This window comes from Melospiza georgiana, chromosome 3 (genome assembly GCF_028018845.1).
Source record: "Melospiza georgiana isolate bMelGeo1 chromosome 3, bMelGeo1.pri, whole genome shotgun sequence".
Classification (NCBI taxonomy): domain Eukaryota; kingdom Metazoa; phylum Chordata; class Aves; order Passeriformes; family Passerellidae; genus Melospiza; species Melospiza georgiana.
In genome coordinates, this window is record NC_080432.1 from 102,579,351 (window position 1) to 102,593,716 (window position 14,366).

General features: G+C 40.3%; 1 protein-coding gene across 1 annotated transcript in view; it reads left to right on the forward strand.

Moving 5' to 3' along the window:
- RARS2 (arginyl-tRNA synthetase 2, mitochondrial) overlaps positions 1-14,366 on the forward strand; it is a 30,285-nt gene that overhangs the window by 7,985 nt on the left and 7,934 nt on the right. Inside the window, exons 7-13 of the mRNA XM_058019584.1 lie at positions 726-809; positions 4,193-4,269; positions 5,713-5,868; positions 7,335-7,441; positions 8,044-8,139; positions 9,990-10,050; positions 13,313-13,389. Coding sequence (XP_057875567.1) covers positions 726-809; positions 4,193-4,269; positions 5,713-5,868; positions 7,335-7,441; positions 8,044-8,139; positions 9,990-10,050; positions 13,313-13,389 — 658 coding nt within the window. The remainder of the gene's footprint in view (positions 1-725; positions 810-4,192; positions 4,270-5,712; positions 5,869-7,334; positions 7,442-8,043; positions 8,140-9,989; positions 10,051-13,312; positions 13,390-14,366) is intronic.

Consider the following 14,366-nt stretch of genomic DNA (forward strand, 5'->3'; position numbering starts at 1 on the left):
ACTTCAGAGAATGGAATTAGAGGTAATTGCAAGCTATAATGTGGTGTTATAAGAACTCAAGAAGAGAGAGCTTTCTGCATCCTTTACAACAGTATTGTGATTAAAAGGTACCCTTGAAGCACAGGAAGATAGAGGATGGGGTGTGGGTATTTCTTCTTTGTAATTCTAAGGCTCTAACTGAGCTCAGGGGAGAGATGAAGGGTTTTTGTTGTAAGAGCAGCTGGAATTTACTTATATGTCCTTATATGATATGACAAGTTTGGAGCATAGTCTGTTAAGTGCAGAGCTCAGAACTGCTCCAGCAGTCTGTAGAGATTCAGGACTTGATGTTCTCTTTTTAGCATCACAGTTAACAGCAGTTTGTGAGAGTGCCTGACTGTGATGGAATTATGTATAATGCCACTTATTTGTGGCATTATCTTGTACTTTGCAGAATGTGCATGTAAATCCATCCACCTGTGTGTGTTTCTGTCCCTGCTGTGTGAGACACTTTGTGGCACTGTTGAGATGCACAGCTTTTCTTTTCCTGCTCAGAAAGGAACTTGCTTTTTACAATTACTGCTGCTTTCAGTTGTCAGGTGTTGTAGCAAATCCTGTAGAGTATTCCATCTGATTGCTTTTCCTCTTCATTTTGAATACAGGTGATACAAAACCAGAAAACTGTTCCATAGGGATGAGAGACTACCTACAACTGAATAATAATATCATTTTTGTTTCATTACCAGGGAATTTTATAGCAAATCTCAAAGCAGCGCTGGGACATGAAGTAGTGAGAATAAATTACCTTGGTGACTGGGGCATGCAGTTTGGTATGTTTCAATATTTTTTTATGCTGTGCCCATTTCTACTGTATAGTATGGTCTAGGTTTCCAGCTTCAGTTTTTGTAGGCCCATTGGATTCACTCTGTGCTCATAAGGAATGATACCTTGTTTCCATGGGGTTTCATTTCCTTAAAAAATCTGAACAAAACAATCCAGACTGATCTATCAGCAATATGACCTGTGCTGATGCTGAAAAAATAACAAGACCAGTTCTATCCAACTGTCCCTCAGTAGCTCCTCTCTCAGACTAAATGTGTAGTTTGGGGGTTTTATGTTTTGGTTTGGGGTTTGGGGTTGGATTTTGTTTCTTTGGTTGCTTGGTTTTGAGGTGGTTTGGTTGGTTTGTTTTTTGTTTGTTTGGGGTTTTTTTTTGTTGATCCTTTTCTCATTATTCATAGATTGTAATTAATTGCCACAACAACCACATTTTGGCACATTGTGGCCCAAAGAGTTTGTCTTTAGAGACATTGCTACACTTTCCCCAAAATGTTCAGTTTCCCCTTAAAGTGTAGCAGAAGAGAGGTGTGTAGCTGGAGAATGTGCAAGTGGACAGGGACTGGAAGATTCTCAGTCCAGTAAGCTCACACATGGGCACCCCCATCACTTCTGAAATTATCAGATCAGTGGGGACTGACAAGTCCTCCCAGTGCAGCCTGAGGATGCATGGCTTGACATTTATTGCCACACCAGAGATCATTTATGTCCTTTTGTTGGATCTGTAGCTGTCTCTCTATTATGGCAACTGACCCATCCATAGCATTCACAACTCTGACTGCTGTTGTTAGTCTTGCATTTCAAATTGATCTATAATCTCCTCTCCTTTTCTAATTTCCTCCAAAAGGCTGGTTTGGGCATATTTTTAGGCATTTAAAAAAAGGCAATCATGCCCACTTCTTCATTCTTGAAAGCTGGTACACCTCTGAAAACTAGAAATCCCCACTTCTTTTGCAGTAGGCTTTGGAAACTGTCCATTTATGGATGTTTAAATGGCAAACACAAAGTGCTGTGGTCACTTTTGGTTATTCCAGCCCTTATGCTGCCCCCTCCAGTTCCAATGGTACTGCTGGTTTTGGGGACATCAAGGAATCAATTTTATGAACAGAATCAGGTTAAAAATTTAAAATCAGTACCCTGCTTTCATTCCACTTTTATATTCATATTTGTAAGTGTAACTAAAATACATTCAGTTTTACCTGTTGTCATTCTAGACTAAGTTCCTGAGTTTTAGAGAGTGCAGTGTAACATTCTCAGGATACAAAACATTCTTTATTAAATTATATCCCCTGCAGCTTGTCTTTCCTGATCATGTTTCTTTAGCTGATAGCATGAAACTGTAGCTTGTAGCATAGCTTTGTTTCACTTATGATTTGTTTCATAAGAACTGAACACAGAATGAGTTCACCAAAAATTGAGTAAATTTCATCCCTGCAGATTTCATTCATGTTTGCCCCTTAGACATAATTTTATCACTATGCTATTGTATAATGAATTTGGCAATGACAGTTAAGCAGGGAAATGCTGTGTGGATAAAAGGCTTCTCAGCTGACCTCATTCAGTCTGCCTTTGAAGATGCTAAGTAGCACTCTGAAATCTGAATATCAAGAAATTTATGTATTTTAATATAAAGGTTCCTGAAGGTATAACAATCACAGTACCTGTTATTTGCATGTGTGCCATTTGTGCAGCACACAACTCCTAGAATCATGCTTTGGACCTGGTAGTTCCAACTATTTTTTTTTCAAAGTAGGTACCCCCTCCCCTCTTTATTTGGACTGGCTCAGCTCAAATATATGGTAGCATTATAACAAATAATGGTCCTGCTTCACAGAATTATAGCATAGCAGTATTACTGTAATGGTCCTGTCTCAGAAGCAGTGCTGTAATTAATGATCTGTCAGCTGGTTTTACAACTGCTATTGTCAGAGGCTTTAAAATGTAAGAATTGAAAACACATTTTCCTGAAACATAGCAGAGAGGCCCTCAGCCTTTAGGCAGTTTTGGGGCAGGTCTCTTAAGGTAACAAAACATATGCACTCACACTATCTGTCCATCTGTCTTCCTGTCACTCTGCTCCTAATGAATTTTGACCCCATTGGGCAACTTTAGCTGTATCTGACAAAGAAAAATATTTCCATGGGAATGAATTTCTTTTGGCATTATGACAGTTGGCAGCCCAGTAAGGGCAGAAACACGATGTGTTGACCTCTGGGAGAGAAAGTTACCTTCTGTGTTTAACCTGCTGGCTAACCAGTCAGCACCCCAAGTCAGACTCAGTTCCAGCATGGGCTGCATCTTGCCATTACCTGGTGAGTGTAGCAAGGTCTGGGGATGATATGGGAATGACAGAAAATGGAAGGATGTGTTTGGGTTGAGTAAAGACTGACAGTTGTGCTGGAGATTGGAGTGTGAAGTCAGCACTGAATACTGGAATATTTAGGTACACCAATATCTAAGAGAGATCATTAGGAAACCCACCTCTGATTGCTCATGGAACAAGCTGTCCTTAACTAAACTTCCTTTCAATAGGATTACTAACACAATACTAATTTTATTTCCTAAAACCTGACCTGTTTTTCTTCTTTAAGTCTGCCATGCCTTCTTCTGTACTCAGTGTTTCTAAGAGGGAAATTCTTGAGACAGTGCTATTTGTTTAGTTGCAGAGAGTTTTCCAAAGGGATACCTGCATACCTATTCCTACATCAGTCCTGCTCCTTGTTCAGAGGAATAAGCTGACCTTAAAGTCAATCTCAGATAATCTAAGAGACTGACTGATTAATATTACTGAAGGAGTTAATGAGCTCTTTTAAACAAAAAGATTGGGATTTGGATTTCTTTCCCTTTTGGATGGCTTTTGGAAAGCCCTGAAACCAAATTGGATGCTCACAAAAAGCTGCATATTCTAAGCAGGCAGCAAAAATTTCCCTTGAAAACATTGCATAAGTGGTATGAGGAATTCTGTGTTGTATCCCAGTTCTTATTGTCCTTAAAATGATAACACTAATAAGGGAGGAAACAAAACAAGGATTTTTGATCATGTTCTGTTGCTGGACAGTTTCCATTGTGTAGCTTCTCATTTGCATCTTTTTGCTGTGTAAAAGATAACTGTCTATATAAGTCTGGAAACACAAATTCCTTTCATGAGGAATTGAGAAATCAACACAGTATTTGTTACTATTTTTTAGCTGTTATATTTGTGGTGGGGGGGTGATGTTTATGCAGTGGAATAATTGGATTATGCTTTTGATTTTCTTTTTGTAGCATACACCATTATATCCTTTAAAATGTTCCAGTGTTAAGACTAGACTTACCAAAATAACCTGTCAATATACTCTGGTCTGTTGTCTGACTCTATATGTAATTGTTATTCAAGGCTTATTGGGTGTTGGTTTCCAATCCTTTGGCAACAAAGAAAAACTGAAATCTAGTCCTTTGCAACACCTTTTTGAGGTAAGTTCAGAGAAGACCAACTAGATTTGCCTTTGCAGGATTAAACAGGTTATGGTTGGTTGGCTTGCTCCATTCAAACATGCCTGATACCATCTGAGTTAGCATTTACTTTTTGTTGATTTTCTGGTACTCTGAAGTGGTGCTTTGTGTGTGATACAGACACTAAACACATGAGGGGTTCATGTACTGACCTGCACAGACCCAGTAACCATGAGGAGAGGATGACTAATGTTCAAGCCCTCATCCTCTGGAAGGTCTCACATGTCAAGGGGGCTTAGTCAGGGTTCCTGTGGGGCACTCTCAGGTGTTTCCTTGGCACAGAGCTGAGCTGTGCTTCCCCCTCAGGGCTGGGTGTGGGGCTGTGGCTGATGCTGCTGTTCAGGCAGTGTGCCACAGGACAGCTGTTCTGTGCAAATCTGTCTCGTGGCAAAGGAACACACTGTGCTTGGATACTTGGGTACTCAGCTGCTCAATGCATGTCTGTCAGGTTGTTTCTATGGCAGGGTTGCTCCTTCTGAGCTTGCCAGCTTCTGTGACACAGGTAAACTTTGCTTGTTCCCTTATCCCTGAGCCCTGTGGAGTTAAGTTGATGGATTCTCAGCACTGAGGAGTTTTAGAGCTGTAGGACTGATTTAAAGAGAAAACAAGAAGCAGTCATATTTTTGAGGTTATGCCTCACTGTGTATTACTTCATTTTTATTTATGATTTCAGTCTACTCTTAGAATTTTAATTTTTTGCTTGAATTTTGCACTAAAGTTTCAAAATACCAGCTATGTAGGCCTTATGACCTTAAAAAATTGCTTTTAAGTGTGGAGAACAGTATTCAGTCAAGATGCAAAAAATTCTGAACCAGTAGTTGTTTGAGACCAAATTAGTTTCTCAGTTATTCCCAATTTTTAAGTGTTTGTTCAGCTGTATGCCTGGCTGTATCAAAAACTGAGATGTGTTTCGAAGTGGTGCTTTTTCTGCTGGTGTGTGAAATCAATGTTTCCTATGAATATAAGTTTGTAAAATACAGAGTCTATCAAAGATTTTGCTGCTTCAACTGCTATCTCAATTTTGGGCAGTGCAGTTGCAATAAATGTCAATTTTCTGGTCCTCTGGAGACATGGCTGTGGTTTAAAAGTCTGTGATAGGTTCCTTTCTATGCATTAATTAGTTCTTCCATATTTTGCTGCTGCAGTTGTTTCAAGGTTATGAAGAGGATAATAGTGGGAGCAGTAAGGAATTAGGGCATTAGTCTTCTTTCAAGATAAGCTGCACATTTTCCTATTGGGCTCTGGGCTATTCATTCTTTCTTTAAATGGGGAATGTGTTGCTTAAACAAGTCTTTTAAAATGTTAAAAATGTAATCTTTAAATGTGTTTGTATTGTTCTTGTAGAACTGTTTTTATTGGAGGAGAGGATTATACTACTTCAACATTTTTTGTGTCATATTTTAGGTGTATGTGCAGATTAACAAAGCAGCAGAAGATGAAAACACAAAAAAGCTGGCTAAGGATTTCTTCAGAAAACTGGAGGAACATGATGAGCAGGCATTGTCAATTTGGCAGCAATTTAGAGACCTCAGTATTGAGGAATACGTCCGGATTTATAAGGTACAAATCATCCAAATGTTTTTTCTGTGTTGTTGGTTAAATGATCTTTCTCTATTGTTTCATCAACATAATTGACAGTGCACAGCACCTTTTCACTTTTCATGTAGGAGACTGCCAAGCAGTGACTCACTTGGGATCAGAGATTGCTCTAAGGTTACCTGTTCATTTCCCTTAATTTAAACTTTAGAATGTTGTGAGGAAGCTGTTTCTCAGTATGCCAGGCTAAGCCTCATTCTGCTTGGGGAAAAGCACAGTAGCTGATTTCTCCTCCAAGCAGGGGTCACTGCAGTTGCTGACGTGCTAGATACATTTTATTTAATATAGTCCAGGTAACTGGCCTTTAGACTAATTCTCCCTTCTCAGAAGTCCTGAAGCTCTAAGTGTGGTGCTAAGGAGCAAGGCAAATTAGTGTTGAATAAATATTGCTTGGTTTTGCTTTATCTTTGAAGTCAGCAACAACCTACCAAATTTAAAAGTTTCCATGTAATAAATTTTATTAGAAGATGACTCTTTTCACATTTCTGATTTCATGTTGTAATGGTGCATATAAAGTTGGGTGTAAGACATTACAGCAGCAGGAGCTCCCTGCAGATGGAGTGGAGCTAATACACACTGTCTGTTGCACACTGTGATCTCATGAGTGGAGCCAGTGTCCACTGTTTCATGGGACATGTTTGTGCCACTGACCTAAAAATTAACCTTAAGAATTTCAAAGCAGTTTATAATCCAGATAACCTGGCTGTGCTTTAACTTCTTCCCTGAAGCATGTCACTGGAGCCAAGAAAGGACTCTTAAGTTAAGATCTCCTAAGTGAGACACTTGATAATTCTTGTGGAAAGCTGGTCTCTGAAGAGAATTAGGGACTGGGCTGTGTATGCAACTGCATCTTGGAGGTCACACATCACTAATCACATGATGACTGGTACAGCTAGGTCTTTTTCTCCCAATTTCAATTAAACTAAAAAGTACTGAGCTGATGAACTGACCAGGTCAGTTAAGGTCATCTTGTCTCCTCTGAATGTATCCTCAGACTTAATTTCTGTATGCTCAGCAATGTTTGTGAGCAGCTTTTACTTTTCAAAATTCCATTAAGCATCCTTTTTAAAATAGGGTTGGTTTCATGCCCAGGCAGCTCCTCTGCAGCCCACTGGTTTCACCTCCAGCACAGCAAGGAAGAGACTTGCCTCAGAATTGTGCATGAATTGCTCTAACCAGTTTATGCCTGATTTCTCATGAATGTTACATTGAACACCATATTCACCCCAGGGAGAGATTGATTCTAATGCAGAAATCGATTAAATCAAAATCCAAGCATCTTTTCCTTTTAACAATGAAGTGATGTTTCCTGGAGTAACATTAATCTTTGCACTGTATCTGATCTGTGACCTATCATCTGACTTAAAGAAAAATAATTAGCCTTGATCTTAACTATATTACCCTTCTTTGATATTCTTGTAACTTCTCAGCGTCTAGGAGTGCACTTTGATGAATATTCTGGAGAGTCATTTTACCAAGAGAAGGCCCAGGAAGTTCTGAAGATGTTGGAAGATAAAGGACTCCTTCAGAAAACAATGTATGAGCTCATTCAATCTGTTGGTGCACTTTATTTAACATCTCAGTTGCACTTCAAACAAGATAAGATGAGTGAAGTTTGTACATAATCTGAGGGGAAGAGTTTTCTTTGTGTGGTTTTGGTAGCTGTTCTAGTAGAAGACCATCAGGATTTGTGCAGTCACAGCTAAAATTTACATTTTCCTTTTCTGTGACTAGCACAGAAGCCTGGCCTTGACAAATTGGGTACAATGGCAGTGTTCAACTCCTAATGGTGTTTTAGGCTGTTGATTGGTTTGGTAGCTCTGTGTGCCTTTTAATGAGCAGAATTAGATGGCATCCTTACCTTGATGAAGGAGGTGCCAGGCTGAGCTGGGATGGAAGCTGTAATCATGGAATGCATCAAAATGTGGGCAGGCTGCTCCCTGACATCAGCAGTGGTGACAGCAAACTTACAGGAACAGTCTTCAAAAAAGGCTTAAAGGAGAAAGAAAAGGAATGAGACTGTCTAGAGGCAAGGGGGCTTGTGGCAAGAGGCCTTGGTTTGGGCTCTGACCTCAGTCTTACCTGAAGTCACCTGTGTAATGGCTTGCAGTGCCATCAGTGTTTTCCCTTGGCTTACAGAAAAGGGACAGGAGTTGTGGATCTCTCGGAGAAGAAAGACCTCTCAACCGTCTCCACCGTCATGCGCAGTGATGGGACCTCTCTTTACATAACAAGGCAAGTTAGCCCATCTGTGCTCCCTGCCACTCATTCTGCCAGGGAACTTTGGAACATCAGCACATTGAGAACTGATGGCATGGATTATGAAGATTCTTATTTCTAGGATGGCTCTAAGTGAAACTAGAAATGTAACTATGATGGGATGAAAATGGCTTTTAAATACTTTTCCTCCCCCTAAGTAATGTTAGTAAATCTCCTCTTCGCATAAATCATAATACTTCCTCCAGCTGCCAACTGAAAATGAAACTGGAATCTCTGAATCTAATAAGTAGTTGCCAAATAATAAAGGTTTTAAAAAGACCTTTGGTTAAAATGTTTATTGATGGTGTGATACAGGAAAACATTGCTTGTTCAGCCTTTCCTTCATTGACTCAGTGGACCACCAGTGCTGTAACATCAATTTTATTGCTGTTTTCCAGCCATCTCATCAGTATCCTGAAATTCCTCTTGGGTATTTTAATATGGAAGCCTTAACACTTTCTTTGTGCCAGGAATGTAAATAAATTTGGTGTCTAGCCCTCAGGGTAAACTCTGTACAGCTTTTCAAGGCAAGGGTATTAGAGAGATGCTACAGTCAATCCTGTGCATTAGGGAGCTGCTGAATCCTGCAGCCAAATGGAGACACAGATGCCACAGCTCCACGCCCACAGGTCAGCCAGGAATAAACATGAGCACCTGATCTCCACAGGCCCAAAACCACTCAGCACAGTGGGTACTTTGTTCCCCTCTGGATGATTAGGAGGAGTATCTCTTCCTGTGAAGAAATAGATGTATGTGCATAGATACATGTGTGTATGTGATATATATTGTGATAGAGATACTTGTGTTATGTAGATGATAAGTGTATTATTGAATAATTTAATCAATACATATATGTATTGTATGTGCACTGTGTGTCCCCCAGTAGCTGGAGGCCCCTGTGGTCTCTCCAGCAGTCAGCCTGGAGCCTCTGGTGCCAGCAGTACAGACTGCTCTGGGTGCCCCATCTCTGTAGGCACATCTGGAGACTTTGCCTGCTTGCTTGGCTATTCAGCTTGGTATTTGCTGTCAGTCATAGGGGGTGTGTGTGCCCTCTCTCCAGCTGTTGGCTGAGACACCTTGTGACCCCTGGTCAGGCTCCAGCTGTTACTGCTTCATGCCCAGTCCCCTCAGTCTCTGACACCACAGATGCACGGCCCACATGAGCTGTAGTCCCAGCTGCAGCTGCTGACCCTCCAAACATGTGTGCACACAGAGGAGAGAGCCCCCTCACCCCAGGAGAGTTTGAAATGGAGTTTCATGGAAAGACTGGACAGACTGCTGAAGAGGTGCAGGACAGAACTACACAAACATATAACCAGCAATCGACTTAGAAGCCACCTATCCCTGTTATCATCTTTTCTTCTCTTTTCTTATCTTTGGTTCCTCCCCTCAGCATTCCATAACAAGTCTTGTGCAATTGCAAATGCTTTTTCAGGTTGGAGTACAAGGCTGATGGTTCTCCTGGGACAGTCCTGTGTACTTGTCTGTGTGTGGATGAGCTTTGTACCATTTAAGCTAAGGTTGAGCATGGGTTCATTTTCCAGGAAAGGCTTGTTTCTCTGAGGTCCCAGCAGGCAGACAGGCACTGCACTTACTCTGCACCAAAGAACAGTTTCCTCAGTAACTTTCTTAGGTAGTGGTTTAAAAAAAACATTTCAGACATGTCATCAGCAAAGTACACATCCTTTTTTCTGTGTAAGGCATACATGGATCCTTCTCTTCAGGAAGTCCTCTCCCCTCCATAAAAAGCAGGTTATTTTTCTAAGAGGCAACTAGTGAGGTATATCTGAGCAAAAGTCCAAATAGTTTCTCATTATCTCTTTCAGAGATCTCGCAGCTGCTATAGACAGGATGAATAAGCACAGCTGGGATACCATGATTTATGTGGTAAGTAATTCTGGATTCAGCACACACTTTGGTGCTGCCTCTCTGCAGTAACCCAGGGGCCTCTGGCTTGCAATATGACTTTGGCACACAGTATTTTTGGCAGTAAAATGGATGCCCTTACTGCCCAGCAGCTGTGCCTCTGTGTGGCAGTGTTCCTTGGTTCTGTTTCAGTGCATGACCCCCAGAATGGCTGAAAAATACCTTTAAACTGAAAGAGAGTAGGTTTAGATTAGATAATAGGAAAAAATTGTCATTCTGAGGGTGCTGAGGCACAGGAACAGGTTGCCCAGAGAAGCTGTGGATGCCTCATCCCTGGAAGTGTTCAAAGCCAGGCTGGGTGGTGCTCTGAGCAAGGTGGTACAGTGGGAAACACGCTTTCCCACAGCAGGGGGGTTGGAACAAGATGATCTAAGGTACCTTCCAAACCAAGCCTTTATATGATTTTATGGAAATTAGCTCTGGAGTTATTCTCTACTCATTGCAATTAGTTTGAAAGGAGCTCTTACTTGATTTGACATTTTATTTTCTTTATAGATGTTGTAATTAATAATTAAACAAACCAGAAAAAGATGTTACTATTATAAAGGGTTTTAAAATGTTAATTTAGGAATTAATGGTCTAAAATGAAACTAAGTCTACTCTGAAGTCCTGATAGCTTATCTGAAATGTACATTTTAATGGCTTTGAACAATGCCTGAGTTTCATTATGTAGAAATTGCAGATAAAGTACTACTTAATCAATCTGAATGAAGCAGTTGTAGACAGGGAATCTTTTTATATTTATTGGTTTCATTATTTTGTTTTTTCACAATTCTAGCAGTATATCAATAATGGATATGAATAGCAGGACTGTCTCCTTACTTCTCTGCAACTGTTTTTGATCTCATATTAGCAAGAAAATATCATGTGATGCTTTTAAATCTTCTTTTTCTCAGATTTAGAAAAAATTTACAAAAGCCATGTTCTTTTATACGAAGTCCAGAATTAGTAACATGTGGAAAAAAATCTGCATGTGGTCATGTTTGGTAATGTCCTTGTACCTTCTCTGTAGAGCTTTTTCAAAAGTCATTATAATGTGACATATAACAAGATGCAGGGAGAGAGATCAGTAAGCAAAACATTAAATACACATTTTAAAGTGCAACTTCTAGTTAAATCACATTCCTCCTTTTAGCTTCAGTCTTCAGGAAGTTTCCTGTAGCTTACCATTCTTACATGTTGTCATAGAAGAGGGATTTTTGGTTATTCTGGGAGGAAATAGTGTGATTTTGGTGGGAGCTCTTCTGCCCCTGCTGGCTGGAACAGGAGTTCATCAGCATCCCAGGGCAGTGTGGCTGTGAAAGTGCAATGCTTTAGGTGTTAAGGATGCTTCCTGTCTGGTTCATGTGGGTGAGCAGTATTTGTGTTTGGTGCTCCAGGAGGTAGCAGGGACCAAGGGAGAAAGAACAATTAGAAAAAAATTAGTTGTCCACTTTGCACAAATGAGGATGTCAGCTGAACTTTCAGCTAATGGCATGAGCAAGCATATGAACAAGAGTCTTGAGCAGACTGCTGCTGTAGTTGAACTCCACTCACTCATTAATTCCTTGTCTGGACTTCTCTGGTCTCCTTCAAGTCCAAAGAGAAACACAGCACAGCCAGACTGTGATGTGACTCGTGTCCATCACAGCCAATGTCTCATCCAAGTGGGAAATGACAGATCAGCCTGTCCTGTCCTCTCAGCCTTGCTCAGAGGACATGGTTTTCAGAGGACATGATTAGTATTTTTATAATTTCTGACTTTCTGAGGGCTGAGAAAGTGGGTAATTAAATAAAAGAGTGAAACGAACTCTTAGGAGACTCTTGTGGGACTGACAGCCTGGTGAGGGCACTGGCAGCTTTGCTGAGCTCTGCTGCTGTTTTGTGGCACTGCTTTGTAGTGAGTTAGGTCTTTACTCAGTGTTACCAGAGGCAAGAGGACTTCAGAAGAACATGAAATGGGCTTACTACTTGTAATGCTGTAAATCAGTGCATTCACCAGTTTAGGTTTTAAAAAGATCCTACTTATTTCATAAAAATGCAGTGGTACGAGCCAAATATTCAAAACATCTTAAAATGTGTGGCATGGTATGAAAGAGGTACTAAGATTCCATTGAATGCTGCACTCAAGAAGGAGATGAAAATGCTTTTAGATATGAATAATTAAATATAATCCATGCTGTCAGACTGCAGACTTCTACCTTAAAGCCAGCCACTTAATGAAAGAGGTCTGGCTTTGTGCAGAGATGCATCTCACCTGTAAGGTGCATGGAAAAGGACTTGGAAAGCCTTGTCTGAAGCATCAGCCACTGCTGTCCATTTATCAGCTGTCCCTTTACCAGCCTTGCTTGTGAGTCAGCATGGAGAGGTGATTCCCAGGAGCAGAGCAGGTTATGAGGAGCTAGGAGAGAGGAGGCAGGTGCTTATACAGGGGTGGTTGAGAAGGAACACAAGATGAACATTTCCCTCCTTGTCCCAGAACAGCAAACAAATGAGAAACAGTGGTTAGTTGGTTATCTCTGCACTGTTTTATAAGGAGGGATAAAAAGGAGTCTGAGTGAGGCAGTCAAAACAACTAGGAAGGAAAATGAACCTCATAGCAGCAGCTGTAGCTAGAAACACATGTGAAGGCTGTTGTTAAACATAACATACAGTCAGAAATAACTTCAATTTGTAGGAGAGTGTAACTGAAAGTGGAAGAGAGCACAAGGTGCATCACTGTCATGAAATTGTGATCATTTTTACATTTTTTAAAATTATGTATCTGCCTTATGATATAAACTACAAATCATGCTGGAGACAACAGAAACTACTGGGTTCTGGAGGCAGACAGCCAAAGAGGAGTTCTGTTTCTAAGCCAAAGGACCCTTGGAGTTTGGTGATATAGCCCAGGGGTATAACAAGAGCAGCAAGGTTCTGAAATGAAAATGGAGATATTTTGTTTGATGGGCAGCTCTCAGATCATGAGAAATTAAAGAACATTGTTTCCTTTCACTTAATGTCTTTGCCTTCATGACCTGAGAATAATAATTTCTGAAAAGGGGGATTTCTTTTCCTAACATAATTCAAAATCCCATTGCCATAGATTCCAGCTGTCACAATTTTCAAGTCTTGCTTGTCTTCATGAGTCTTAATTTTGCTTGCATTGACTTACTGGCATTGTGGTATTGTGTGTTTGTGTGTTAAAAGCTACTCCTTATCAGACTTGTAGTGTTTTCTGATATGCATCACTTCTATTCCTTAGACAGATAAAAGCCAAAGTAATCACTTTCAACATTTATTCCAAATACTGAAGCTCATGGGTTATGACTGGGCAGAAAGGTATGTACTTAAAAATCATAATTATATACTGGTTTTGGTGGCTAATTTCTTTTTCCTCAAGAATGCATATACTATGTACATTGGAATTTCAGTCACGTGCTCTTTTGAGGAGAATCTCCTGCTGGTGTCCATCCACTATCATGCTACAGCACACATCATGTAGGCATTTTGGATGAAACTAAGCTACAAGATGTGATGCTGGTGTGCAAGTAATGGACTCCAGAGTACAAGCAGACATTTTGCCTGTAGAACCCATCTAGTACTAGTCCAACAGAGAAACAAACCCTTAGAAATATGTGCAGTGTGGGCCTCAGGTCCTTATCAGCAGCCTTTTCATTCTGTGTGTCCACTCCTGCTGGTCTGATTTATTTGTGGATGGAGTCATTGCTGTGTGTTTAGGATGTGAAAAACAGCCCTGTCTCTCATTTAACAGGTTTTTCATAACTGCCTGATGTGAAAAAGGGAAACAACTTCTAAGAGACTTCGTGGCATAGCTTCTGGGATATTGTGTGGTCACAAATTATTACCTCTTAAAGTATTTTATTTTAGCAGAGATCAGAATCTGAGTTTGTGAATCATGCTTCAGGCTTGAAGTATCCATTGCAGGGAAGTGTATCCCTGCTGTTATTCATTGTAATTACCAGTCTTGTTAGCAATCTGAGCAAAGGTCAGTAATGGATCTCCAGACTAAATCATATTCCTCTCTGCCAGACTGCATGTCTTTTGTGGTTATATATAGGGTTTTAGCCTTCAGGAATACCAACCTGCCTCTTTTCACAGTGCTTAAAGTTGTGCTGAAATTACCTTAGATTCTGAATCAAGAATAATGCTTGGGATTATTACAAGCAGAAACAGTGAATGCTTTATTATTAGCAATGATTAATTATACTGTTAGCTTAATGTGGCCACAATAGAATTATTATGACTCCTTTTCTAATTATATTAAGAGATCTCTGTTGCCACAGTAATTTGATCTG